Here is a 27,974-nt window from a genome sequence, read left to right as displayed (position 1 = left end):
TCTTTTTCTCAGTCAGAATAGCAACAAAATTGGACTTGAACCACATTATAAGCTTCAAGTCGAACATTGATTTTTTTTTTGTATGGTTAATTTATAAACATAAATGAAAAAAAACGTTTTTTAATTGAATTATAGTATACAACAACAATAAATTATACAAGGATGTACAGTCTACCAAACAAATACAATAAAATTAGAAGGCAAAAGCCAAAATAGAAAAAACAAAAAATAGTCCGTGAAAGTACGTTTTATTTTTGGTTGCACCCTTTTAATTTTTTAATGAATCAACATTTGTACTTGTTCTCAAAAGAACGTATTTATTTATTTGTGTGAGTACTTTAGTCACGTTTGACAGTACAGTACATCCAATCAGCACTCGTTAAATTCCGAACCGCCCCCACGGTCAACTCCCAGTGACGTCATGTCGATCCTCCCCGTGCGGGGTGTGTGAGGAAAGCGTGTAAGCGTCCTGTGTTTACGCCTATGTGTCACTTTGGACAAGCACCTAAGGCGAGCTGAAAACCCAACGATGCATGTACTATAGATATTTTTGCATTGAGGGGGGAATTGTCTTGACATGACAGGCCAAGGACGGAAGGGGCTTTGCAGTGCTGCGTGCACGGAGCCATGAATGAGCGCGTGCACATATTCGGAGGTTTTCGAGGAAAAGTCCGCAGCTCATCTCGCTTCCTTCACGCCGCTTGTAATCCCCTCACTGTCTCCTATTCCTTTTTTCTTTTTTTTAACGAAGTGATCAGCTATCATCGCTTAGCATGGTTTACGAAAGGTGAGTGAGTGAATCATGCAAATGCTGCTTGATAAAATGATGATGATGATACAATCAGCTCATTGTTGAGCGAATTGCACCGTTGATGTCCGTGTTGGCAGAGAGATGGACGCGATCGCCAACAGCATGCAGAAGAAGGCTGCGGAGCTGGAGCGGCTGGCCGAGGTGCTCGTCACCGGGGAGCAGCTCAGGTATGTCGGGATTCTGTTCAAGCCACTTACATCCATCATTAAAAAAAAAAAAAAAAAAAACGGATTGCAATTATGCAGCATTTATTTGCACAACTTTTTACTTTTACTCCTTAGAATACAGGACCTAAATTCAACTTACTGCACCCTTTTTTTTATTTTTACATCTTAAGCTCAAAGGCTTGAGTATTTAAAGACATTTCAGAGTCTACACTAACTTGCTCAACTTCTATTTATTAATTATGTAAATGTTCTCACCAGCCCTCAATGCGTCTTGTATTTTGGACTCAACATGAACTCCCAGCCCTCCACTGGCCTGAATTCTAATGATTTTGTTTGCACTACATAAAGTGAGCGTGAACCCACTAAATCTCATAATGTCATAGATATCAGGGACTAGCATTGCCTAGTTGTGTTGACACGCCCTTTGACCTAGTGTTGAGTAAGTCCCCCCATTACCATGGTGTGGTGGTCTATGAATCCAGCAATAAATAATGTAGCAAAGTGCAAAGCGTGGCAACAATGCCTGGAATTTCATCCCACCTCCCACCGTTTCCATTGAAACGAATTGTTCTCCCAATTTGCTTTATTTACTGTGACACGGCTAACATTCATCGCCACGCGAGAGTAATGGCTTGTGTCAGCACAAAGTTCCCAGTCACTAAGCACCAGTGCATGTCTTTGTATGCTGTGTGTGTCAGTGTCCGTACCCCCAGCTGGCCATGTGACTTGGTTTAGTGAGCAGTGGGTTGGCCTGTTGGCGATACAGAGTGCCCAAATTGCGATGCAAAAGAGTCCCGCTTTGTGCTACTTAATTCTTTTGCAACATGTTTCAGCCTATACCCAAAGATGCTTATCAACTAGTTTGGGAGGGATTGACATGGCAGTGGAAGTTATGGATATGTGCAATGTGGTTTCTGTAAGAGTTTGCAGTTTTGCACTCGTAGTTTATTGAGGATTTTTTTTTGCGGTGCTGCAAAAAAAGGCTTCTGCACTGGTTATACCGTGGAGGTAATGAAAGTGCGGGTAAAAGTTTCTTTGGTTAGCATGTTTCCCTTTGTCAAGTGATCCCAGGTCAGAATCTTGGCTCAGGCCTTCCTGTTATCTTTTGCCTTTTTACCTCCTATGTGGATTATATATATATATATATTCCCTCGTGGAATTTTCTCAAGGTATGAAAACTAGGGGATCAAGAACAAAGCCTTGGTGCATGCCAAGGGAGGAAAAGGGAGTTGGGCCTTGAGAAGGTCATTGCAGTGAAATAGTGTGAAGGTAACGGATGTGTGGATTGCAACAGATGTTCCTGAGACAGCAGCATAGTGGTGGTGCTGTTTTTTTTTGTTTTTTTTTCTCAGGGTATTCTTCCTTCCTCCTACAGTTCAAAAACATGCATGTTAGAATTATGAAGACTCTGCCCATTGATTTCTATCTTTGTTTATGACCTGTGATTGCCAGGCAACCTGCACTGGGTGTAACATACTTTTCATGGCATACAGCTGTTTCTTTTTGGCGTGTACCTGGGTGAACCCAGCTGCAATGCAAACTGGAAACTGTACTTTTGTCTCTTATCATAGTCAGCGTGGGAGTTTGAAAAAGTATGCAGTGTAATGATTGACGCACTCCTTTGTTGACCTCCACTCCCTGCTGTGGCTTTCTGTCATCTAAACTGATAAAGAACTAGAGTATGTAAAAGACAAGTTTAACTTCTTGTCTTGTATTGTATTTGAGTTAACAAAAACTAACCAGCTGACTAAAATAAAAATTGAAAAAAAAATCCACTTTTGATAACAAAATAAAATGCTTACCGAAAAGAAAACTATCTATTCAATCCAGGTAGATTAACCCGTATTCCCAGCAGTTTTATTTAACTGAATACTATAAGGTGGCAGCCAAATTTATAAACCCTTCTTTCAAAAAAAAAAATAAAATAAAAACTTGACACTTTATAATCAAGTGCGCCTTTACGTATGAATATCAAATTGAAGTTCAATCAAGTTCGACTCATCTGCTGTCCCAGTTTGCTTTCCTCAATGTGATGCACCACATGACCCCGTGTGGCTTACTTAGAGAAATTTGCAAAAATAGATCATTTCATAAAATACACTACATTTTTCACCCAAGGGCCTATTATTAGCTATGGCTTCCACGTACATTAGCTGCAGGTTACCATCTGGCATTTGCGACTGCTCTTATGTAATGGAGCATCTTCAAAAGGCCCGTTTGTTATTCTGCAACACAAGGAAGGTTTCCTTAGTATGTGAAAACACTCTGTGGTCATGTGAGCATAGGAACACTCTGTCTCGAGAAACGCGGGCATAAGAAGCACTCTGTGTACTCTTGAAAACCACAATGTCTAAATGCGACTTATCTGAGCTCATCTTGGATGGAAATGAGCTCTGTAGTCTTGTTAGACCGCATTGACTGTACAGGAGATTTCCCTCTGAATGTCCTGACCTCACTTCATCTCTGTTCGCATAATTTAACAGGGAATTAAATGGAAAAGGCAAGATGTGGGCGGAAGTCTTTTGGTGCCGGATTGTTTGCTCATCTGGGCTCTTGGCAGACAGGCGCTTGCGTTGCTGGCAGACTTGGACTGTGATCATGAATTATGCAAAACGTAAAAAAAATTATACGGAAAGTTGGATGCCTGGATGAGACTTTGACATACTCAAGTTTAGCAAGTGAAACCAGAACAAATTTATTTGACTGGTGGATGACTTGGTCTGGATGTGTCTGATTCTGGGCTAAGTCCATTGCAGACACCTGCTGAATATTAAAAATAATCCTAATTGGAAAAAATAACAATTCTACAAAAGCTAATATTACCTTCCAGGTTGCGGCTCCACGAAGCAAAGGTCATCAAGGATCGACGTCATCACTTGCGGACGTACCCAAACTGCTTCGTGGGCAAAGAGCTCGTTGATTGGTTGATTGAACACAAGGAGGCCTCCGAACGAGAGACGGCCATCAAGATCATGCAGAAGCTTCTGGACCAGAGCATCATCCACCACGGTGAGGCTGCAATGCTTTCAACCAGTATTTGTGTCGCACAAGATGGCTAGTTTTGTTACTTCAATACTTTAGTTTTTTTTTTTCATACTGATATTTACTGTTGTATGCACTTTACTGCTAAGCATAGATTAGCGATAGATTAGCAGAATAAGAATATCTCATCATTGATATTTATAGAGGGATGGATGGATGGATGGATGGATGGATGGATGGATGGATGGATGGATGGATGGATGGATGGATGGATGGAGCTTGAAAACTTAACCTTGTGCTGTTTGTGCATTTGCAGTGTGCGACGAGCACCGGGAATTCAAAGACATGAAGTTGTTCTACCGCTTCCGTAAGGACGACGGTACCTTTCCGTTAGATAACGAAGCCAAAGTCTTCATGAGGGGGCAGAGGATCTATGAGAAGTACGTAGACAAAACACATGCACAGCTTATTGATGTCCTCCACACTGGAACAAATCAAACATTATTTCCAATGGGTTCAGCTCAATTAGTTTAAAAGCTTTTCAGGCATGAGGTTATTGAATTTCAATTAAGCGTATTTGTCCAATCAGGGGCGGGAAGAAGAACAACACGAATGGAACTGTTTTGTTTTTTCTTCAGTTTTTTGCCCATGATGTTGTTTGTACTTGATCTCCATCTTAAGCCCTATAGAGCTCAGTCTCAGATGTCATAGACTCAGATCCATATCAGAACTGGGTTATTATGAATATCCAGGTCACGGCTGGCGGCTGCTTGCTTTGTTCTACTTTGAATAATCCCAACCTGTACACTATGTTTACTCTTTGACGTGCACAACACGCTGTGTACCTTGTTGAGCTAACACCAACTGTTGACTTAACATATTTAAGCGGGCTGAATGACAACTGTGCACACAGTCACTTTTCACGGAACATTTCATCGACAATTTATGCACGCATGATGGGCAGAGAGCCTCTTCTAGCTAAAGTCCTACCCTGTCACCATATTAACAATTGACGTGTTGACTTTACATAAAGGTTCCTTAAATGTACCACAAGGAGGAAATAGAACTGCAAATTGTTTCGCCGCATGACCTAAACAGGCTCCTTTATTGAACCCCCCTGAGAGGAAAGTGCTCCTAATTTATTTTCCCAGAATTTATGCCCCGCTCATCTAATGCACCTATGTTTCATTTCATCCATTATGATTCTGAAAACAGTTCTTGACGAGCTTCTCAAAAGAGAACATTTGACACACAACAGAGGCATTGACATCTGCAACGAGTCTTTATCCGTTCCACAAGCCAAATGAATGAGACAAGAAAATGTGACAAAATTAACACGACACAGTAAAAAGAAAGAAAACAGTGAAAGAGCTAAATAATTTTTTGTTTTGGCAAATCTTCGCCACTATTGTAATGTTGCAATGACAATTGTGCAACCTGAACTATCATGTCTCATACTTTATGAACACATGATCTTAAATAATGTAAGCATTGTTACTTTCCCTTACGAGGAGTTTCAAGTTCCCTGTGGTTTTGACTTTTAAGAATAAATGCAAGTTAGCTGTGGGATGCGGGAAAGCTGACAGATTCATAAATGCACATAAAAGAGAAAACAAATTGTGTGTTTTAGCGTATGGCTTTGACATGTGCGGACATGTCCTGGTTGAAAGATGATTCAGCACGCTTTATTGTTTCACTCAATCGGTGACAGTTGTTGACTGACGTGTGTTTTTGTACACAGTAGGGTAAGAGTCAGCAATTCTGCCCTCCACATGTCTGTACTTGTTTTTGTTTTTTGTTCGGAGTTTCGCTTACCCTACGCTACAAAAAAAGCAAAAATATAAATTCACACTGCAACAAATGTCAATGTCAGTAATTAGAATATAGTCATTTATAGCTCTTGCACAAATGATATTATCATTTCCCAGCAGCTTAAAAGATTAGCGAGCTTCAAGGAATAATGTTTTTCATCCCCAGTACGTCCGGTTATTCCGATTATAAAGTCGGGAATGTGTCTGAGCCGCTTGTTTGGAAGGGGTTCCACTTTGGTGTTTTTATTTAAGAAAAAGTCATACTATGCCACTATTTTTTTAAAAAAAATAATTATTCACTACTTGTATATGTAATTGGGATTACAGAATCCCACACATTCACGAATAAATGTAATAAACCAAAAACAAATACACTTTTCAACCTATGGCGAATAATTGTTCCCTCGAGTTCTCAATCTGATGCATTTACTGAATGTCTGGATTTTTCCTTCATGGCCACTCACTAAAGCTCATTGATGTTGTCTAGGTTGATGAACACAGAGAACAGCATCATACAGAGCAGGGAGGAAGAAGGCGGAAGCTTCGAGCGGACGTTGGTAGCTTCCGAGTTCATTGATTGGCTCCTGCAGGAAGGGGAGATGGCGACCAGGGAGGAGGCGGAGCAACTGGGGCGGCGTCTACTTGAACATGGCATCATCCAGCACGGTGAGGAGGAAGTCTGGCTCCACTTTCCATTACTAATGAATGGTTTGAAACTTTATTAGAGGTCCGTTACCCTGTGCAGCAACTCCACAAGATATCCTGAATGACTTTAAGTCAAGCCTCCACATGACGTTAAATTCGATTTGATGTGAATGTGGTGCATGATTCAATTAGACTGCACTGAGGAGCAGTCACATGGTTGTACTGTTTATATTTGACCTTCCACAACTTTTAGTCAATGGCTATGGGAAACATTGCCTCATAAACATCGCATTAGTGTCTGTGTAACCTGTTTTCACAGAATTAAAGACGAGGTAGATCAGTATTTCATATGACAACACACAAAGCGGCATGAGACAACTTGATCTCATAGTGCTCAGTTACCTTGTCAGAAATGAAAATATTTGGGGAAGTTTATCTGACCCACCTCTGGATAAGCTACATGGATCTGTATTGAGACACATTTTACGCAATTAATGAATCAATTGGTTGAGCTTCATCCCAAAATCGCTATTGTTCAACTTGCCAAGACAATTTGCCGTTTCATAATGTGGAGTCTACGATCAATTTTCCTTTTAGTCTCAAATCATCTGACTTGAATCAAAATCCATTGTGGCTGTTTCAGAAAGCTTTTGAACTCATAACCACTTTCCTAAAATGATGTTCTGCTTTGTTTAACCAGTCACAAACAAGCATCACTTTGTGGACGGCCCCCTCCTCTTCCAGTTCAGGATGAACTTTCGGCGGCGGCGACGGTTAATGGAGCTGCTCCACGAACGGAGTCGCGGCATCCCCGAGAGCCACGACAGCCCTTTCTGTCTCCGCAAGCAGAACTCGGATGGAGGGAATACCAGTTTTCTCTCAGGTAGTTTGCACTTCATCACACACAAAAACAAACAATAAAAAAAAATAAAAAAAAATCTCAAAGATTCTACAAAAAACATTCAATATCCGTTTTCAAAAAGAAAAATAATGAGAAAATTGGGGAGGTGTGTTGTCAGTCTTTTATTCTTAATTATACGGCTCAGCATCATTGGAGAAATCAATTCATCAAATGTATTGTTATATGTTATTATTATGACTGGACCTCACTTTTTGTGTGCGTGGTGTCGACAGTGAGTCCCACTAAAGAGATAAAGATGGCAGTGGGGGTCCGCCGGAGCAGCATGAGCAGCAGCTGTGGCAGCAGTGGCTACTACAGCAGCAGTCCCACACTCAGCAGTAGCCCACCGGTCCTATGCAACCCCAAGTCTGGTCAGCAGCCGCTATGCAATCTGCTTTTACCAAATAACCACAATGCTCTTTTATACTATTTCAAGTTAGATTCATCACAACTATGTTTTGGTACTGAAACATATTGTTCCTATCAAGCAATGTGAATCATGTGATGAGATGAAAACCAGAAATCTGTGTGCGTGCGCCTGCCCATGAATGTGTGTGTGCGTGTTGGAGGTGTCCTTGATGGTCTCTTGGTAGGCACAGAAGCTCTCAGCTTCATGCACACAATACAAACAGGAAGAAGGAAGCTTCTTAAATACACAGAAAGAGACGCACACACTCTCACACACACATGCAAAATGCACAGATCATGTGTGTTCACAATACATCCCACAATCTGGCATTAATAATCAAATGTTCTGTGGTTGGACAGTTCTGAAGAGACAAGTGAGTCCAGAGGAGCTCCAGAGCCCAGGAGGACCTTTTCTAAAGAAGACATTCACTGTAGGAGAAACACACATGCACACGCACATGGACATGCTCAAATGTGACTTTTACAGGATGCTGTTGTAACAATGTCACACATTCAGACACTGTTGTGAATGCACAAAGTGATCACGAGCCCCACAAGGAAATAGACACATACTGTGCACACCACTATTCTATTCTGTATTTTATGCATAATAATCCTCAAAACATGTACTGTAGATGATAATATGAAGTATTACTTTATGGGATACTTCCACCATGACAACCTTTGATTTGCCCTTGCACAGATCGTAGGCGATGCTGTGGGTTGGGGCTTTGTCGTGCGAGGTAGCAAACCCTGTCACATCCAGGCGGTGGACCCCGGGGGGCCTGCAGCAGCTGCTGGCATGAAAGTAAGGACATTACACATGCACGTAAAGATGGAAAGCACCGTGACATTGTGGCAAAAATAAAAACCAATGTGTAAAATTCAGAGCATAAAAATGTGATCAAATGAATCAAGTAGTATTAGTAGCAAGAAAGCGGGGTCATTCCTCCCATGCAGCCACCACAGCTGGCGCTGAGTTGTGCAAGCAGAGCGGCAGCAAGGAATGCTGGGAATGCATTGCACAGTGACTGCACTGTCAAATGGTCAGGCAGCAGAAAACAACTAACAGCAGGCTAGCTGGCTGCGGGCAACACACAAGCAGACATGTCTGACTGTTACACATCATAACACATCATGTACTAGGCGGCCCTTTATAGTTTGACGATTAAATGATGAGCTCCTGCTGGTTTGGTTAACATCATGCAGTAGTAAAATGTAACTTCATAAAAATTTGGATTCTTTTTTGTACAAAAAAGAGGAATTGGGCATTTGGAATAACCACTTCTGCTTTGACGTTCATATTTAGTTGCAGTGGAAATGTGTGTCATGGTTCACGGGTGCTGATAAGGCATGTTATCTTAATGGAAGAGTAACTAGCCTGAACTTGGGCTGATAGTGTGGCATAAAGGCAAACTATTTGACACTCAAATTAAACAGTTTGACAAGCACATTTTTTTAATTATACCATGACAGGATTTCATAGATTGTGGTCACATTTTTTATTTGTAACACTTGGACATTGTCACATACTCTCAAAAGTACTTGAGATGTCATTAAGGGTCCAAAATGATCTCACCACATTCAATTTTAGCAAAGTTGTGACTATTTTTATTTATTTAATTTAAGAGTGCATTCAATTTTTTTTAATTCACGCTAACTTGCTCGCAAGAAAATCCAGAAATTGACTGATACATTTATAAAATGGATTTTTAAGACAACAGTTTTAAAAAGTACTCAATTGCATATGGTAACAAGCCACACAGATATATTTGAAGTAAAAGTAGTGAGATAAATGGCCGAAATGTGTTATCACTTGGGCGGGAGGGAATGTTCTTCACCGTATCACTAATGATAATTTTCTGTTTGAGCAGTGAAGAAAGTGCTTGTTGTTTGTCTATGAGGAGTTGCCTTGCTATTCTCCATGTTCCACCTCCCATGACTCATTTTATTGATGGATAATTAGTTAGCAGTAACGTCATCCTCAGAGAGAAGGCCACGTTGCAAGGTGTTGACACGGCGTCCACGTACGAGGCCGAAGGGTGAAGTTACAAATGCAGACAGTCACTGTGACCTCCGAGAACACGTACCGCCGATTTGACTAATCACTGTCAACCAGACAGAAGTTGGGATACTATAGATACTAAAAAATACCACATCGGAGTCTGTCCCTCTTATTAGTGGTCCTTTCAGTTTTTATCAAGTCCCCAGCAGGCCATCATAAATATATGAGAAAAAAAAAGTGATGCAACTGGCTGAAACCAGTCCAGGATGTACCCCATATCGTATCTGAAGTCAGATGGGATAAAAATAGAGGGATAGCTATGATGCAACAAGTTGTTGTTATGTCTGAGTATTCATGGGTTATATATTTTAGAGGCTTTTTAAAAAAAATAATAATAATAATCCTAAGTACCATTTGTTTTTACAATCGACTGCTGTGCCAGATAAAATATTTTTGTAGTCTGTATATGACCAACATGACATAAAATCAACTTCCGTGTGGGACTCGACATAAATAAAAGCAGGGTAATATTTACATATTTTCTTATTCCAGATAAAATGCACTAATATATGCACAATTAAAGTTGCTAAATATACTTCAGTGATTGAAAATAAGTGTTTTACATACTTATCACATCAGACAAACGTCTTTTTTTTTTCTGTCAAGCCTTATGTGTGTGTGTGGTCCATTTATAAACTTCCCCTTCCTTCCTGTCGCCTCTGCTGGAAAAGGTGTGTTTATTGTTTGCTTGCCCCGTCTCAGAAGTTGTCTTTAGGTGTGAATGTTTGCTGGCTGCTAAATCACTGCAAACATCGGCAGGCCACCTATTCATTTGTTTGCGTAGTTTATCTTCGGAGCTGGAGAAGTCTGACATAGTTCCGCAGAGGTCATGTTAATAATTGTCAACCCACCAAAGATTTTTACTTTAAAAATACTTCTTGGTTAACGATCTTGTCGATTATTTACAGTAAATGGCAAGTAATGAATACAACATTTTGCCAAACGAAATTAAATCCTTGTGGTTCTTCTTCATCACCTGACAAGGAAAGAATAAGCTCTTCCAGCTCTCACTCAGCATGTGTCCATTATTTGCTCTGCACATTTTCGTGGTCTTTTCTTTGGGAGACTTTTTTTCTTTCACGCCCCCTCCCTGCCCACTGGCACCCGGCCAAGAGTAACAAGCCCGCAGCCCTGAGAGGAGGCCGGAATTAAGGAGGGGGGCTGTTAAAAGAAGTTTAAAAGCTTAAACAGACAGAATAAAGAGAGATAAGATAAAAAGATATTCAGGTGTGCATGTGTGTGTGCGTCAAGAATAGTATTTTGGGCTTTTAATGACCTGAGGCAATTTGCAGCAACATGGGATCACTAACATTTTTTGTTGTTGTTTTTCTCACCCTCTTCCTGTAATTTATCGTAAAACCTCAGGAAGCACATTAAATTTTAAGAGCTGGTGATTTTGTAAAAATCATTCAACACCATTCCGCAGAACGTCCGGTGATTTGTGGGCTCCTAAACCCGAATGTGCACAAAGTTTCAGAAACATTTTGAAACAAGTTCAATAGAAGTCTGCAAAAACCTAAAATGCCAAAGTGCCGTCATGTTGCGAGCGCCTCCTTACTTTAATTGGCTCCAGTTGGCAGTTGCGGTTTGGTCGTGATCAGGAAGGCAGGGCGGGGCGCAGGCATGACGGCACGCCAGCTAGCATGCGGTTGTGTCGTTCCTGGGGTAATTTAGCTGTAGTCAGCATTTTACAAAAGGGGAAACTTTATAATGAATTGTTTTCTAAAAACACACAACAGAACAGTGGACAGCACAGTTTGTTAAACTACTTTTGTTCATTTGTCCTATAAAATAAGTCAATTTAATAATTCCGTTTCAGAATTAACCAGTGCCTGCATTTATAGATAATATAGACAATATTTTAACATTGATTAGCAATTTTTAATGACAGACGTGGTCATCATCACACTTTTCCTCTTTGCTCTTAGTGGTACTTTTGTCGGCATCACAAAAAAAACCAAAGATAAAGTGAAACAAACGAAGTGATGTGTTTCCACAACATTTGGGTTGCAAACCAAATTGTATGACTGTCCAACTATTTTTGGGAGCTCACATTTTGGCTAGATCATCTTTATTGAGGCCAAAAGAAGAGTTTACCCAGCTGTCCATTCAGTCATCTGTGTACACTTTGTCGTCTCAACAATGCCAAATTCAGATCTCACGTGCACACATTGATATAGGAAGAGGAGAATGGCATTTAACACACAGCAACATTTAACTGTTGGTTTTGAGATGCAAATTGGGAAATCTGAAATCTGTCTTTACTGTAGTGATTTGAGCAAAGAGTAAAGTGCAACGAAAATGAATTGCTGCAATATAATCCCCTTTTCCAACCTGTCACGCCAGATGGCTTTTGTTCACTCAAAATATTTCTTGCTCAAATCCATCTGGAAAACAGCCAACGAAAAAGGTCAAGCACTTTTCCCCAAAAAATCATGGGAAGAAAGTTCGTAATGTCACACCCAGCATGTCAAAAGGTCAACAAGCGCCGCAACTCCAGTCAAATTCAATCAACTGTGTTGCTGTTTTTTTAAACTCCATTTTACTTTTTGTAAATGAAATGTAAACTCGTACGCAAACAAGACCGACAGTGGATAAAATGAAACGCTCTCCTAAGTGAAGTCGATGTTCATATTTGATCTCTCTCATCTTTAGGTTTGCCAGTTTGTGGTATCGGTGAACGGCTTGAACGTCCTCGCTCAGGACTACAGAACTGTGAGCAACTTGATCCTCACTGGGCCCAGGACAATCGTCATGGAAGTCATGGAGGAGATCTGACTGTGTTGAGCACAAACTGCTGACAAGACATGTGCAGCAGAAACTCCTAAGGTTGAGTGAAAACCACCCGCACTAAGAAAGCGGATGAATGCTGTACTGTTCTTTGTCTCTGCAACTCGAATCACATGCACAAAAAGTGAGACACTGCAATCTTCTGTATTCAACTCCTCCACTTTAAAAAAAAAAACAGAGGAAGGACAATCCATATCTCAGCGACAATTTGGAGATGAATGAGTGCCAACTTTGCATCATCAACAGATGACTTACCACCTCCAGTGTCCTTTGCCCGAGCTAGTTTCCAATTCCGCAACGAACGCTTTGGAGAGACCGATGCTGCTCTCTGCTGGCACAAACACATTTTCACACATGCACATTTAAACAAAATTTAGACTCACTGGATACAATTTACAATACGATTCGATGCTACCTATACGAACATAGGTACAGTGTATGAAGTTGAATAAAAAAAACAATTCTTAAGTCAAATGAGGGTTTATAACATTTATTCAGGCTGATGTAATCAGCACCATAACTATAAGCTCTGATAGGATTTTCTAGCATTAAAAGCACAAAATATCCCTATAGATTTAAGAGATTGTTTTAAAATGCACATTTGTTAATCATGCGTTTGTTTTTAGATTACAATATGAAAATCACGGCTTTCTGGCCTCATCATAATATAGTTTGTAAAACGTATTGTAAATGATAGCCAACTAGTGACAATCATAGCAAATCGTAGGTTGATTTAAAAAAAACAAATATTCACAAAACACCAATATAAGCATTCTCAAACAATTTAAGGTAATTTCCTTATGTACAATTGCAATTTAAACATTTAATGCTCAGCGCAAAAATATATGTGGCAGTATATTATTTAATGGAACTCATTGGGTGGGTTTTTAACAATGTGTCATGGACTATGCAACGGACCTGATCCACATTGGCTAGTCAGGGTAATTGCACAACTGAATGTATTGCAAATTTTTCATTTTTTTAACATGAAGCACTTAACTATAAGAGATGCATGCTTTTTGTTAGAATGTTGCTACATCATTACGCTCGCATTGCAGCATGAGGGCTGTATGATGGCCCCACATTTAAATTTGACCAAAACAAACATTATGGTATGACAATTGAACCGTTGTATGTACAGACTAATACCGGTACATATTGTATATCTTTATATGAACCAGATGTAGTAACTAGGTGTAGCGTATTAAGGAATTCAATATGATCGTCCTTTTGGCATATATATATATATGTCATGTATAAATATAAACTCCCATTGTGTTTCCCTATGCAGTTACGCACACATACTCCGCAATATTGGATATTAGCTATTACTCCATCATCTGAGAGAAAAGCTCTCGACTGCACTCACCATACGAAGCATGCTGTCAAATTTAAAAATGTGGTGTCTTTAGAATTTCAGTGTACAACTCGTAACGGCTGTCCAAGGGAAAACATTTTCCACAGTTGATGAGTTTTCATCCAATGGTGACCATTTATCGCAATGTGAAAAATGTGCAATGTGAGACGACACGGGTGTTTTGAGGTGATGGCATGAGTGTATCTTTAATCACATGTGAGCAGAACATTCACCTCACAGTTGCTCTGCTGGGGTGTTTGAAATCTCAGTTTAGTGCAGTGAAATGATAATAATACAAAGTTTTCCAATTTTGCAAGGGTGTAGTATTAATGCATTCACTTTATCATGACCTCTTTGATCGTGTCAAAAGATTATTACCTGTGTGATGGCAGAAATTTCAATACCGTCTTTGTATTGGCTCAGGTGTACCTAATGGTGTGTCCAATGTGTCAACATATAGTATAGGTAGATCTTTTTAATGTTATCTTTTGACACCTCTTGTTGACTTAGACCATTTCTCCCGAAAGAGTTGTCAAGTAAGCTAGTAGACTTGATTAGAGGCCACTAAAAATGTTTGTTGTAAAAAGTGACCTTCATTAATTGTCATTAGTTTCATTAGTGCCTTTGCGACAAGCAAAGGCAGTTGTAGACAAATCATCTTTAGGTACAGTCAGTAATTGCGTCATTATTTCTCAACCAAAGATGACTGCTGATTTGCCCAATTGTTTTGTTTGTTTATTCTCTTGTAAATTTGTGTCATGTAAACATGCAGATAATACGCCTTCTTTTAACAGGCTACAATTTTTTTGCAGCTTTTTTACATTCCCTTTGCCATAAAAACACTGAGTAAACGAATTAACATTAGTTTATATTTGGTTGTATTCTATAATTTCCATTTTTCCCAGACTCACTCACCTTCACTTTTAAAGTGGTGTCTGTAAAATCTAAATAGTTTTGTTTCTCACACAGACTGATATCTTTCAGAATAAAAATGCACAGGATTAGAATTCATTAATGAATGATGGGATGATTTGCCTTAATGATTTGTTTTGCTTCTCATGTTACTGTCGGGGTGTACATAAGTTTCGTCTGGTCATGCTTCATTTTAAGGGACAATCGGTGTTTTACACACTCTTGAACTGATGGGCGAATGTATAACTTCTGTCGACGCATTCACATTTCAGCTATAAAAGGGACTATGATATTTTCAGCAGTTACTTTGGATTATTTTTGCTCTCAAAGTGGGACAATTCTGCTGTTAAACTCAATAATGAGCTCCTTGTTTTAATGATAAACGCACAGATATTTTCCTGACTAAGATGTTAAGTGGTAAATAAAAGCATTCTGTGTTAACTGGGAGAGTTGTTCACTTCAATACATGTAGAGATTTTATATGTCAAATTTTGCTTCTTATATCACATATTATTGCACAAGTAACGTGCGGTACAATTGTAAGAAAGATATGAATTATTGCATTTTATTGAAACCAGTTCATCATTTTAAGACATTCAAATCTGGCTGACTTTATGATGGAAATGTCAGATTCTTTTATTACTAAATGGAAAATATATTTCTCGGTATAATGTGTCCATTCTTAAACATTAGAAGCACTTTTTATTAATTTATAGTTCCAAAAATAAATCACACACAGAATATCCAAGTAAGTACTGTAGATGACATTTTGAATTTGAGATTAACCATTGACTGGCTCCCTTGCAATATAGTATTTAATTGCTTTAATATATTCTAACCCCCATGTTCATATAGATTCTTATCATGTGTTTTGTATGAACCAGATGAACTCTACTTCATTATAAGATGAGGCATATACCCAAATAAAATGCAAAAATCTGAAATTGAAAGTATAACTCACAGTAGCGCATTGCTACCAGCAGGTAGCAGTGTTGTTCAAATAATTGTGAGATACTCTCTGCTGTATTTTGTTTGTCACCTCTGAGAGAAGTGTCATGATGATAAATGTCCTGTAGTCTGTTTCCATGAAAACAGTGTGAGTTCAGTTCCCGCTCAGTGATGGTGTAAATGATCATCAATATGCCCTGTGATTAATTGGTGACCAGTCAAGGGTGTACCCCGCAAAGTCAGCTGGGATAGGCTCCATCTCACACGTTCTCTTAAAAGAATAAGCTCTATACTGTAATAGACATGTAAACCTCAAAGTTGATCGACCGGGCTCCTTTGAGTTGTGATTAGGGTTGGGATTGTCCACTACCCACTTTGACTAACTAAGTACCAGCAAGCACAAATGCCATTTGCTCTCACCTCTTTGACTATTGTGTGAATTTGGTCATTTCTTCTACTACTGCAGGCATTTGAGTTGATGGATGATCTTGCATTGCACCATTGAAAACCAGTTATATTGTAGTCATCCATATTGTTGCCTTGAAATATTAAGTCTATTTTTCTCAGCTCAAAGATCACATAAATAGTAACATAACAGAGAAATGGGTCCTCGATAACATCAGCGCCACAGTGCCAGCATCCATTTTGATGTTTAAAATACTTGTCAGACAAGGGGATAATAGTTTCAACCCGACATGGTATTAAAATTCACATTATGGAATTTCCGTAGATCTCAACAATCCCGTCGATTTCATTATTTTCCCGTCCTCGTGTTAAAAATCAGCAATGCCCCGATTTTCTGATACTGCTGAAAGCTTATCGACCTGAGTGTTGACCACACAAAAGAATTTGAGACGCAAATACTGAACAGGAACAGTTTTTGATTGTCGATCCAGCCGCATTCTCACCAGGTTGGGCATAAAAAAACCAGTGCTCAAACTACTTGATAACTATTCAGAATCACACACAAGCATCGGGCCTTTTGCTGACTTTGATCACTAAGGAGGCAAAATGCTCTAATTTGACCTGATTGCCGCTGTGTGTTTACACCCGATACAGTAGGACCTCTGTTGCAGCTCCGACAGCACTGCCAAAGGCAAAATATTGGTGTGCTGCGTCTGCTGTTTGTACAGAACAACGTATTGGAAATAACGAGGGTAAAGCCAAGCTTTAGCAGGCAATGTGAAAAAAGGTTAGAGACAGTTGGGTTTACATTATTGACGTACCTACATCTCTTCCACTGATAGAATTCATTTCAATCCCCTCCTGGCAATTGTAGACAATAAATGTTTTCATGCAAAATGCACGACTGGAGCTTGTAGTTGGAGTAGAAGCCAACATTTGCTGCCAGTTTAGTTCGCAGTATGGCATATTTGCAAGTTAGTCTTCCAAATGTTCCAAAATGTAGCCAAATGCTTCCTGCTGCCATGGCACTTGTGCATTATTTACAATCAGTACAGCGGGTTTTAGTTGGAGGATATGGGATGAAACAGGATACAGCAATCATAGATAATTAAATTATTGGATTCCAATGATTTTAATGGGCACATTTGTTGGCCATAAATCACCCATGCATCATTTGCCAATTATTGTTTTTCCTAGTCTGTCATTGCGCAAGACAAAATGGTCTGTGGTGATTAGCCTCATGCCTGAGATAAACTTAACTAAAGACGCGACTACCACCTTACTCATTTTACCTAACCATGTGAAAGTCCATATCGCTTTGACACAATGATGATTCTAGAACAGGGGTGTCAAACTCATTTTTTTCGCGGGCCGCATTGTAGTCATAGCTTCTTTCGGAGGGCCATTATGACTGCCAACCCAAATAAATGTATGAGCACCTCATATTATATAGAATAAAAGCTTCACAACAAACTGACAAATAACTCGTTTTCAAATCAGACGAGTAAAAACTGGTCAAATAATTAAAAAATATATAAATATTACCAAAAGTGACGACAATTTGCAATTCTAGTAATGACACACAAATTTGATGCACAATTAGTCTTCCCGGGCCACATAAATTGATGTGGCGGGCCGTATCTGGCCTTGAGTTTGACACCAGTGTTCTAGAACAATTAGGAATTAAAAGTACATTATTCTCTAGTGACCTCAAGTAGGCAGCACTCTGGGAATGGTGCTTTAGGTTACAGATAACAAGGTAACTAATAACCGTGACCAGTCACACTAATCACTAGGCTGTGGTCACTTCAGGCCTATATATTTACCTGCTGCTTGTCATTAACACTCCAACTGAGTGTGTGTGCATATCTGCAAGAGAAGGAGACTGAAGCCTTTTTTGGTCTTCAGGGTAAAAAACATCTCAACCAGGCCAGTACACTGTACGTATAAATAAGCCAAAGTGTGCACATGAGAGGACATTAGTGAAGGACAACAGTCAATACAGCAGCATTTCATGGCGGAGTGACCAGATGGGAGCCATTTCTCAGTGAAGCACACATGTCAGCCCCCTGGGACTTAGCCAAACGCCACCAACATGACTCATTGACCATGAAGCTCAAATCCATCCATCTGATGGGATGAAGATTGAACTGCTTGGCCACAATTCCCAGCAGCGTGTGTAGAGAATCCCAAACTGGGGTTCGACTCCCATTGTGAGGATTTCGAACAACATATGAGTCGAGAAAGCTGGAAGTGGGAAATATATGGAGACGTTCTCATAAATAAAGCTCAGTTGGAGCTTCCAGGAAAGTGTGAAAGTCCCACCGTGGCACCACTGCACAGATGTGAAAATTGCCCTGCCCTGGCGCTCCCCATCCGGTTTGGCTAACTAATCTAACAAAAGAAACTTCCAAAAATAAACAGTCTTGAAAATAATCTCTGATTAAATCTACCCTGTTGCTTCTAAAAGTGTTCCTCGGTTAAGAGTAAACACTTATAATAACCCCATTATTTATTTTTGCAATTACTTGAGTTGATTTGGGCAAAACGAATGCTGACTGTGAAAACCTGCAGTCAGAATTTTTCACTGACGGATAGATGGCCTAATAATAAAAAGAAAGTAAAGTTCCCTGCAGTTAAAAGCAATGTGAATTCAGATATTTGTCAATATATTTGAAGATTTCATTTTTAAAAACATTTATTTCATTTTTCTTTTCATTTTTATCCATTTTCTTTCCGTATTTTTCCATTTTTTATTTCATTTCTGAAACTATGACTATTTATGAAGCCTCATTTGATATACTTGATGATTTATTCAAACTGGGCAGTGTTGTTAACAACACTCTTCTCTGTAATATGTCAAATTTACATTTATTTTCACTTTAGAGGGACCTTAAGGATATGATACATGTATGCCCTGGGAGTGCTGAATAGCAGTGGAGTGACAATTTATCACTCTGGACAAGAGAAAATGAGAAAGAAAATAGTCTCTTCAAAACCTTATCTCTTCAAAAAAGTTACTTACTTTGAAGAAAAGAACACTTCTCTAACCCTTTTCAAACTCAAGGTAAATGTAATTGTCTCAAAATCCCGCCTATTTTTAGCACAACTGAGTTCATTATAAACTTTGAATCAGTGTAAATCCCGTCATAGTTTTTTTTGGGATGTAATTCTTGGAGCAGGTCAAAGAGTTATTGTACAGCAATGCGAGGGTCACAAACTTTTCTGAACATCACAGATGGACCATATGGAGGTGAGCACAATGACCTGCTGCTCAACTCTACCGACCATGTGACTGATGATTTTATTCATCAGAGCCGCCGCATGGGAAGGCCGGCGACATTGAAGAGGTAGACAGAAGGAGGGTGCAGAGGTGAGAAAAAGATACACTCATTAAAGGAGAAATAAAAAAATAAAAAATAGGAGAATATACCGGACATGTGGGAATAAAAATCAAAACATTGAAAAGAGAGAGCGAGAGAAGCTGTCAATCAAAAGTCATCTGGGCTCCAATGACACACAATATGAATTAAAATGATGTCAAATAAAAAGCATAATTTGTTGAGCAATCAATGAAAGCATTTTGTTGGATTTACATTACTGTGCCTTACTTTAATGTAATGCTGCAAACTTGACACACTTCTATGTCCATTGTAATCAATTTGGGCATGCTTGCTCGTTTTCCATCCAATATAACGGCCAAAGGATTTTCTGCAACTTTGATTTGTTCGTTTATTTGTTTCTATCACCTTTAGTTATCAGTACTACAGGAATTGATCAATAACAATAGTAGAGGTAAAAAAATATATGCATTTTTTTAACCATATTAGCCAAACTAACGTGTTCTGTAATGCAAATCTGGGCCACAGTGGGTAAGAGTGAGCAGCAGAAATGAGTAGATGGTATGGTATGATTTAAATCTATGGAAAGTATGCATGTATACAAAATCATTTAAAAAGCGTTAGAGTGAATTTATTCCCTCAATTTTTTATTTTAGGTTTGCACAACACCTGAAGAAGGGAGCACCACCAAGTGAGGAGAACAACACAAAGGAAGGGCGTCCTCAACCACTATATTATAGTGTTTATGACATCTGGTCAGTTGTTTGACTGAGGCATGAACGGGTGTATGTGTGTGTGACTTTTAGATGCTTCAGGGACACACCTGGTGTGTGTCTTTCAGCTTTTAAGACATCCAGACGGACATTTGACCAGACCAGCTTGAGTTTCCCATGACTCTCTCAAGCCTGGGGGCAAGCCACACAGGATGGCAAATGTTTAAAAAGATGCCTTACAGATTGCCTTTTGCCTAAAATAAAATAATCTAAGGATTGATTTAGCTGTTCTTTTTAAGATTAGCACCAAAAGCTTCCTTGTGCTTTAGCTTTCTGATCATTGCTTCTGAGCAATGGGCAAAATCAGTGGTGTGGTGGCCATTAGGAACTTCAAGAAAATGGATTTTCCTGAACAGCCGGTCTGTTTTTGAGACGGCTGCCTCAATTTAAATCTGATCTTTAAAATCTTGTGCAATACTGATTTTACCATGTCCTGCTTTAAATTATTTAAATGATCTGTAAAATCATTTTAAAAAAAACCAGTCAAACTGAACAGCTATTCTGGAGCAGATTATGTTCACATTACATGAATATTTTTAAACCATAAAAAATGCCTCTGGACCTCAGTTGAATTATAACCGCACAAAATGAGTTTTATTAAGAAGTTGATTCATTCCAATCAATATTTCCTCGCTTTGATTGGTGGAAAAAATTCAGCAACCTCCAGCCGACTCCTGAGCGCAGGTACCGGACGTGAACCTAGGTCACGGGGTCGAAAGGTGACCCCGGGAGGCTGCAGCGGCTGCAGGTTACAGGTTGCGCGATGAGTGCGGGTTCGTTTGCGCATGCAGCTGCACTGCGTGGCGCCTCCGTACAACGCGTGTGGGTGATGAGACGCGAGTAGTGAGGGCTGGGACAGGAAGGATTAGCCGGAGGGAGGGATGACTGAATAACGAGGAGAGAAAAACAACCACCCACCCACTGCCCGACCGACCGACCGAGCCGTATCCGGAGAGGAGTGACACGAGAAGAAGGAAGGGAGAGAAGAATCGGGAGGTGGCAGCGGTCGTTTCGGATTTGTCTGTTTGGAGAAGGAAATAGGACGCTTTCAATATATGAGGAGAGGTATGAATTGCGATTTTATTCAGCGCGCGTAATTGTGCGTGACATCGGGTGTGTGGGGTTACAGGTGCAGAATTTTGATTTCTGCAAAGAAAATGATAAAAAACTAAAAGTCAGACAGAGTTGGATTTATAATTAATTTTGCACGTATGCACGGGGAGAAAATATGTTCCTATCTCATGAAATACTTGGAGCTAATCGGCAGTCTGAAAGGAGGGCGAGCGGCTCGGCTTTGCTCCACATGCCACAATCCAATCTTGACACAACTTTGTTACAAGTGCTGTTTTATTCATAGAGCTGCAGGAGAGCGGGTGTCCCTAGGTGAGAAATATTCCTCAGCCTTTCTCCTGCGTGGGTAATAATGAACAGAAGTCAGGAGGTGAGAGGTAGAAGGGGTAAGAAGGAACAAAAAGTGGGAAATTGAAGAAAGGAGAGGGGTTGGTCAATGAATGGCACTCACACATGGTTACTTATTTGAGCTGTCAGTCAAACTTGCTGTCATGTTTGTTCTCCAGTTTTTGCCCCTTGTTGAATTCTCACAATCTACCCAATTGCTTACTTACAATTTAGTGCTCTAAAACAGAAGAACATTGCAGACTTTATGTTTTAATAACTATACTGCAGGTAATGTGAAAGTGGAATTCTTGCTTAATATTAAAGGAAGGTGATCTTCAGATTTGAATTGATATCTAGAGGCTTGTTGACAGTGCATTTCAAAATCTCGATTTGAATGTTCATTCAAACTTCATAGATCCAAATCAATTCAATGTTATCTTATTTTTCAAATCAATAAAAGTATGTGTGTTATATATATATATGAGGAATCCAACTTTTATGTGTCTTTTCTTAACCAAATTATTAATTAGAATGAGCATCCCTACCCATCAGCTTTTATAGAATGACAAAACCGTTTGCGGGAGTTCAAAGGTCTCTTCTCCATGTTCTTATCTGGAGAGTAACGATAGGTGCGCTGTTAAATAAATAATCACTTATTTCTTGTATTTCAGTCATTTTGTGGCGTACAACCCCAAAATCAGCCAATTTTTCCATTTGAAATCATTTGTATTCTTCCATTGCCTGCATGCTTAGCTTGACTTTGTCATATAATAAAACCCTAGATTAGTTTTTGAAAGGACAAAGACCACCTTCTTTTCTACTCTGAGCTCTTGTCTTCTGCTCTAAAATTCAAAATCTCTTCCCATCTTCTCTCAACTCTTTCTTTCACCCTTCTCCTCTCTTCTTCTGCCAACAAAGTCCTCCACTGTTTTAGCCTCCTCCGTGTGGGAGTGAAGTTTGACGACTGCTCTGTGGTCGGTCTTGACCGCCCGACAACTGCTGTGTAATTGTCTCCAAGTGGACATGATGTGGGGCTAACTGATTTCAGATCAGCCCCTTGGGGTTGTGTTGGGGGCTGGGAGGCAAGGTGGGTCTTCCTGACCTCTCAAGCCTCCCTTCAGCTGAATGGCATTCCTCAAGTCTGTCACTGGATGTCTTGTCTCCATCAGCTTTTAATAATTTGCTCTTTTTCTTTTCTCCCATCTCTTTCCAGGTCCATGTCGCTGGTTGTGAGGATGTTTTCTCAGGGTTATCTGTGGGCTCCACTGGTGCTACTGGTTGTCATTTCCCATTTCCCCAATAAAGCACAGGATCAGGGTAAGTTCTCTGCTTTTACTCATTTTTTTTGGTCTTCTGCTTCTTCCAAACCCTCTTTAAGCCGTCCAGCTTTCCAAGATCCATCTCCAAACTATGTTCTGTTTCCTCAACCTACTCCACAGTAAACTTTCTTCCCTGTGTGTAATCTTTGATGGAAAGGCTCAGTCTAATCAGATGACATCATGAGCACGTCGACGCTATCATCTCTGTCAGGGTAGCGTTTTGGCTTCGGCATCACGCTTGCCACCTGGTTGCAGATGCCGCCACGGTTCGGAGCGTTTTTTAATAAATATGGTGTAAACGCAAGCTTCAGGGTGTCTGTCAGGGTAGCGTTTTGGCTTCGGCATCACGCTTGCCACCTGGTTGCAGATGCCGCCACGGTTCGGAGCGTTTTTTAATAAATATGGTGTAAACGCAAGCTTCATGGTGTGGTGATTTGCTGCGTGATGTGCCGCACAACATATATAACGCGTCAGTGTGCCTTGCAATCAACTGCAACTCAGCAAACTGGATTGATTCAATATGGGGCTCATCACAAACGTAGGCTGTCTGCTTTGTGCTGACGAATGACTGAAATACGGAGATGAATCGCCATATCCATTTCCCCAATTTGTGTTTACTTCAACCTTTAATATTGCAATTTCCCGAGTATAAGATGCCTTTTAATGTATTTGTCCCAACACTAAAATATATGTGCTGTGAAAGAATTAGGTTGTGTTTTTTTATGTGCTACACTAATATTGTATGAGCAATGAATGAAGGTTAATGTCACGGTATCAAGTGTGTGTTTGTGTGTGTGAGAGAGAGAAATGTTTGAGCAGTGAAATGGTTTCTCTAAATTTGAAATAAAACAATCAATATTCAAATCTGGACTCAATCCCACCAAAAATATTCAGTGACATTTTAAAAATCTTAGCACTCTGGTGAGACCAAGTATCCCAATCATTTTATTATGAATGAATGAATGAATGAATGAATGAATGATGATGAGGACATTTATAGGCAGAATGTGTCGACTATACAGTTCAAGCAAACATTCTTGGACGCAAGTTTAAAGCATGCAGTTTTATACCATTACTCAAGTGACCCAGATCAAGATGTCAAACTCAAGGACCGGGGGCCAGATACGGCCCGCCACATAATTTTTTTGTGGCCCGCGAAGACAAATTGTGCATCGGCACGTTTCAATATTAAAATTACAAATTGTCTTCATTTCACTAGTATTTCACAGGAGCAATTTTTATTACCATTCATCTTTTTAAAATATTGGAACAGTTTTTACTCCTCTCTTATTTCAAAACTCGTTATTCATCAGTTTGTTGTGTAACAAAAGTGAGGGGGCTAGCATTTACATCATTGAAGGCCCTATGCAAATTAAATAGAACTGGCACCAAGTTGAAATCTGATTGAACGAAAACAAAATCAACCCACAAATGAATGGAAGCCAAGACACAAATTATGAAATGAAGACAAATACACAGTTGAAAAGAAATGATTACAATTCCATACAAGTTGTGAATGTAGGTCAGCGCTTTAAATGATTTGATTGGCCAGGAGAGAAGTTATTGGCTGCACGTTCTCGATACGAAGCTGCTTTGCCAAGCTGTCTCTGCATCCACCTTCAATTGTTGCTTGCTTATTTGAAAAGTATGTTTTATTGGCTCTTGACTTGCCCATTTAATTAAGAATATTCCATTTCATGCTGTTAGAACGTGCTGAGGTGCTTTATATTTAATGGCAAAATTCCCTCTTTAACTGCCTGTTTACAAATTACTGAGTGCCTGCCTGCAAATCATGTGTGAAATGAAACCACCATGTAAATCTATGGTTACATGTCTAAATTGCCCGAGAGGTTTTGTTTTTTTGTGTTTTGCTGCATGCACCACATGCATGGATCCGACTTATTGACGGGTGTAATGAGGCGGCTTGGTGATGAAGTACTGCCTGTACAAGGTGAAAATACAATAAGTGTTTGAAAGGGCATTGACTTTGCTGCTCACCTTGTCCCGCTCGCTTACCTTCGCTCCGGGTGGATTTGCATCAGGACAGATTCATTTCAATATCAGTTTGTGTATTTTGACCAAAGAATGGTAGAGACCTATCCAAACAGTTTCCCGTGGTGTTGATGATTTTACAATCACTCAGAACTTCTTAAGATCAATTATTCACTCGTTGAGTAATCCTTTCATTGATCTCTTGCACATCATTCGCACAAGCAACCTTCAAGGGGAATTCGATCTTTAAATAATAAATGTTTGTTGGTGAATTTCTACAGGTTGTCTTAAATCATGTTTGGTGCGTTGCCGTCTTGTGTGTAGTTGATTTATTTACACTCGCACGTCCTTCTTAAATGGTGATTGCCTTGAAATGAAAGCGGGGCTTTTCTATACCTCCCTCTTTTTCCACTACTTAATTTAGACCTCCCTCTTTGCTCGCACCATTTCCTCTCACTCTATACTATTTACCGCAGTTTTTTTTTTTTTATCCACTTCTCTCTTCCTTTCCAATCATTGCATTCCAATTTGCAGCAGCTATTGTACCGCATAGAGTGATTTATTTGATTTTAGACAGAAATAAACAAGTAGTGTGACCAAAGTGTGGATGTGTAAATTAGACTGGGATTTGTTGCCTCTGAGTTAAAGCATCACAGGGGTGACCTCTATCCAGTCTCTTCATTAGGGGGCAAAGAAAAGCCACAAATGTCCCTCGAAGCAACGGCATCAGGTCAGATGGGATTTTAGGGTGAGGATTAGTGTGTGTCCTAGGAATATCTGTATAAACAACACATATCCTCAGGAACACCTACGGTACCAAAGCGTAAAGAATGACTTGACTGCAAGAAGAGCAGCTATTATTCCAATTCAATGAAGACCGATAATATAATTCCATCCATGCATTATTTATTATAACTCAATATCAAATCACATGATACAATTTCAAGAAACCCTCCTGAGGCGCACATTTGACAAGCTATGTGACAAGTTATGACTAAACTCATTAAATATAAAAATGTGAAAGATTCTGGGATGAGGTACCAAAAGGTGCATTTAGAAAAAAAATGGTAAAGCCACAGGAGGCTCATGTTTAATTTTGTATAATTATTTGTCGCTCAAAGTCCCTGTTATGCTTTGGTTGTAGTTTTGTTTGGAGTGCAGAACAATTGTAATTCTCCTTTCGTGTTCTGTAAGTCTGTAATTCAAGTCCACAACATAACATGAAATATTTGCTACGGCAACATTGAGATTTATTTTGTTCCCAACTCAGCCCCCAGAGGGTGCAAGTAGAAATATTTTTGTGTTGCAGCTGCGGAGGCAGCAACATACTAGGAATATAATGTGCTGCGTTTTGCACAATTTCATTTTGATAATTAAGTATTTGTTTGTCGTCCGGTCACTCAATCAAGCTCCCTAAAGTGTGTGTGGAATCCCACGCGTGTGTGTGTACTCAGCTCCTGTGTGAATGCTCATTTATTTCAATTGATTGTGTTGCTTATCCAATTAACCGGGTGCAGTTTGCATTACGTCCAGTGATACGTGTGTGTGTGTGTGTCTGCAGTGATCGGCATTTGTGCAGTGAAATTGTGTGCTTAGAGGACCGACAGTAAATGTGAGTGACCGATGATTCCGGCTATAATGAACTCCGATTGAAGTCAGTGAGGCGGAATCATTAATTCATAAACAAAAGGCAGGATGAGGTGGAAGCAACCTGCTTTGAATTAAAATCATGCTCATTTAGCCAAAGCCAATCAAGTGGTAGCAGCTCCTCACCATTCAATGTCTGTTGACTGGAATCCAACTTGTCACCATCTCCAACCACTCTGGAAAGAATTGAGCTGGAGGCTGTGATGTCAAAAAAGGGAAGAACAAATTATTATCAGTCAAATTAACCTCACTGATTGCAACGCTGACCGTCCAAAAATGGACAGTGAGACACAATTAATGTTCGGCTAAATCATTTGGATTGGTATCACTTCATAACTGTGTGTCTCCTGGTTCGACGTTTTGTTTTACAAAAGTGTCCAAGCCAGGTCCAGAAAGTTAAAAACCCTGCCACAGTTTAGAGCTACTCAAAGGCGCTCCTAATCAACCCCGCCGGCGGGCTGTAGGTCAAGTGATGAGCGGTGCACAATTTCCTCCAAACATGACACCAAAGTGTTCAATCTTTGTCTCCTCCTCAGACCAGGGGAAAATTGAAGCTCTGTGAATACTTTTTTTTTTGGATGCTCTGTACAACCTGTTCACCAGTCATTCTCAGGGCAGGACATTGTTATATATTATATTCGAAACGGTGTGTAGCGCAAGTTACAAGTGACCCGAGTGTGACAGAGGATTTCATCATTGCAGTTGTGTACTACGTGACCATGCTGAATAAAGAGCCTTTTTTTTTTTTTTGTGGACACTTTGGAAGTTTTTTCATTTCAAATCCAGGAGGAAGGTACTGCTCCTTTCCGTTTTATGACACAAGAAAAAAAACAACGCTTTATAGTGATATGAAGGAGAGCAGGCGGAGGAAAGATTTGAATAAAAGCTAACATGAGGTGCAAACTGTTGTAATGCGACACGTCAATCCGTTTTAAGAAGCGACAGGACAAAGTAAACATTTCTAGGAATGGCCGTAATTGTTTCTGGCTCACTCCTCCTGCGTAATTTAAGATTACGCTAATTAGCTGCTTGTTAAAATGCCTTTGAATGGAATTTACAGTGCTGCAAGAAAATGTCCTAGGTGTTGTGTTTGAATAGATTTCTTTAATTTTCAAAAACTATAAACCCTGCATAAGTCACTTCAACACCTCGGACTATTTCCTGGTGCGAAAACTGTTGTTGCTGAGGAAGCCATCAATGTCCTACTTTGAGGATGGTCTTTAATTTTACTGCCTCGCATGAATTGAGCAGTGACTGAGCAGGGGGGAAGCCACTAAAAATGGCTCTAGTTTGCGAAATATA

The 27,974-nt window shown here is 39.7% G+C and overlaps 2 protein-coding genes across 2 annotated transcripts in view; both read left to right on the top strand.

Moving 5' to 3' along the window:
• Positions 1 to 449: 449 nt before the first annotated feature.
• deptor (DEP domain containing MTOR-interacting protein) lies at positions 450 to 15,290 on the top strand. The gene is made up of 10 exons (XM_061289151.1): positions 450 to 787; positions 889 to 978; positions 3,809 to 3,987; positions 4,277 to 4,400; positions 6,259 to 6,437; positions 7,117 to 7,299; positions 7,551 to 7,688; positions 8,086 to 8,156; positions 8,429 to 8,533; positions 12,446 to 15,290. Exons 1-10 carry the CDS (start codon positions 774 to 776, stop codon positions 12,566 to 12,568), a joined length of 1,206 nt encoding a protein of 401 aa, XP_061145135.1. The 5' UTR covers positions 450 to 773; the 3' UTR covers positions 12,569 to 15,290.
• Positions 15,291 to 21,191: 5,901 nt separating this feature from the next.
• The window catches only part of col14a1a (collagen, type XIV, alpha 1a), a 71,460-nt gene continuing 64,677 nt past the window's right edge, over positions 21,192 to 27,974 (top strand). The window contains exons 1-2 of the mRNA XM_061289141.1: positions 21,192 to 21,381; positions 22,928 to 23,031. Coding sequence (XP_061145125.1) covers positions 22,932 to 23,031 — 100 coding nt within the window. The 5' untranslated portion in view covers positions 21,192 to 21,381; positions 22,928 to 22,931. The remainder of the gene's footprint in view (positions 21,382 to 22,927; positions 23,032 to 27,974) is intronic.

This window comes from Syngnathus typhle, linkage group LG10 (genome assembly GCF_033458585.1).
Source record: "Syngnathus typhle isolate RoL2023-S1 ecotype Sweden linkage group LG10, RoL_Styp_1.0, whole genome shotgun sequence".
Lineage (NCBI taxonomy): Eukaryota > Metazoa > Chordata > Actinopteri > Syngnathiformes > Syngnathidae > Syngnathus > Syngnathus typhle.
The sequence above is the reverse complement of the archived record's forward strand: the minus strand, read 5'-3'. Positions and strand labels throughout refer to the sequence as shown.

What these genes read in the sequence shown, in the direction of transcription:
- deptor (XM_061289151.1), top strand. An exon ending in GAATACCAGTTTTCTCTCAG is followed by an intron (nt 7,300 to 7,550) that starts GTAGTTTGCACT and finishes TGGTGTCGACAG; the next exon opens with TGAGTCCCACTAAAGAGATA. An exon ending in CCTATGCAACCCCAAGTCTG is followed by an intron (nt 7,689 to 8,085) that starts GTCAGCAGCCGC and finishes GTGGTTGGACAG; the next exon opens with TTCTGAAGAGACAAGTGAGT.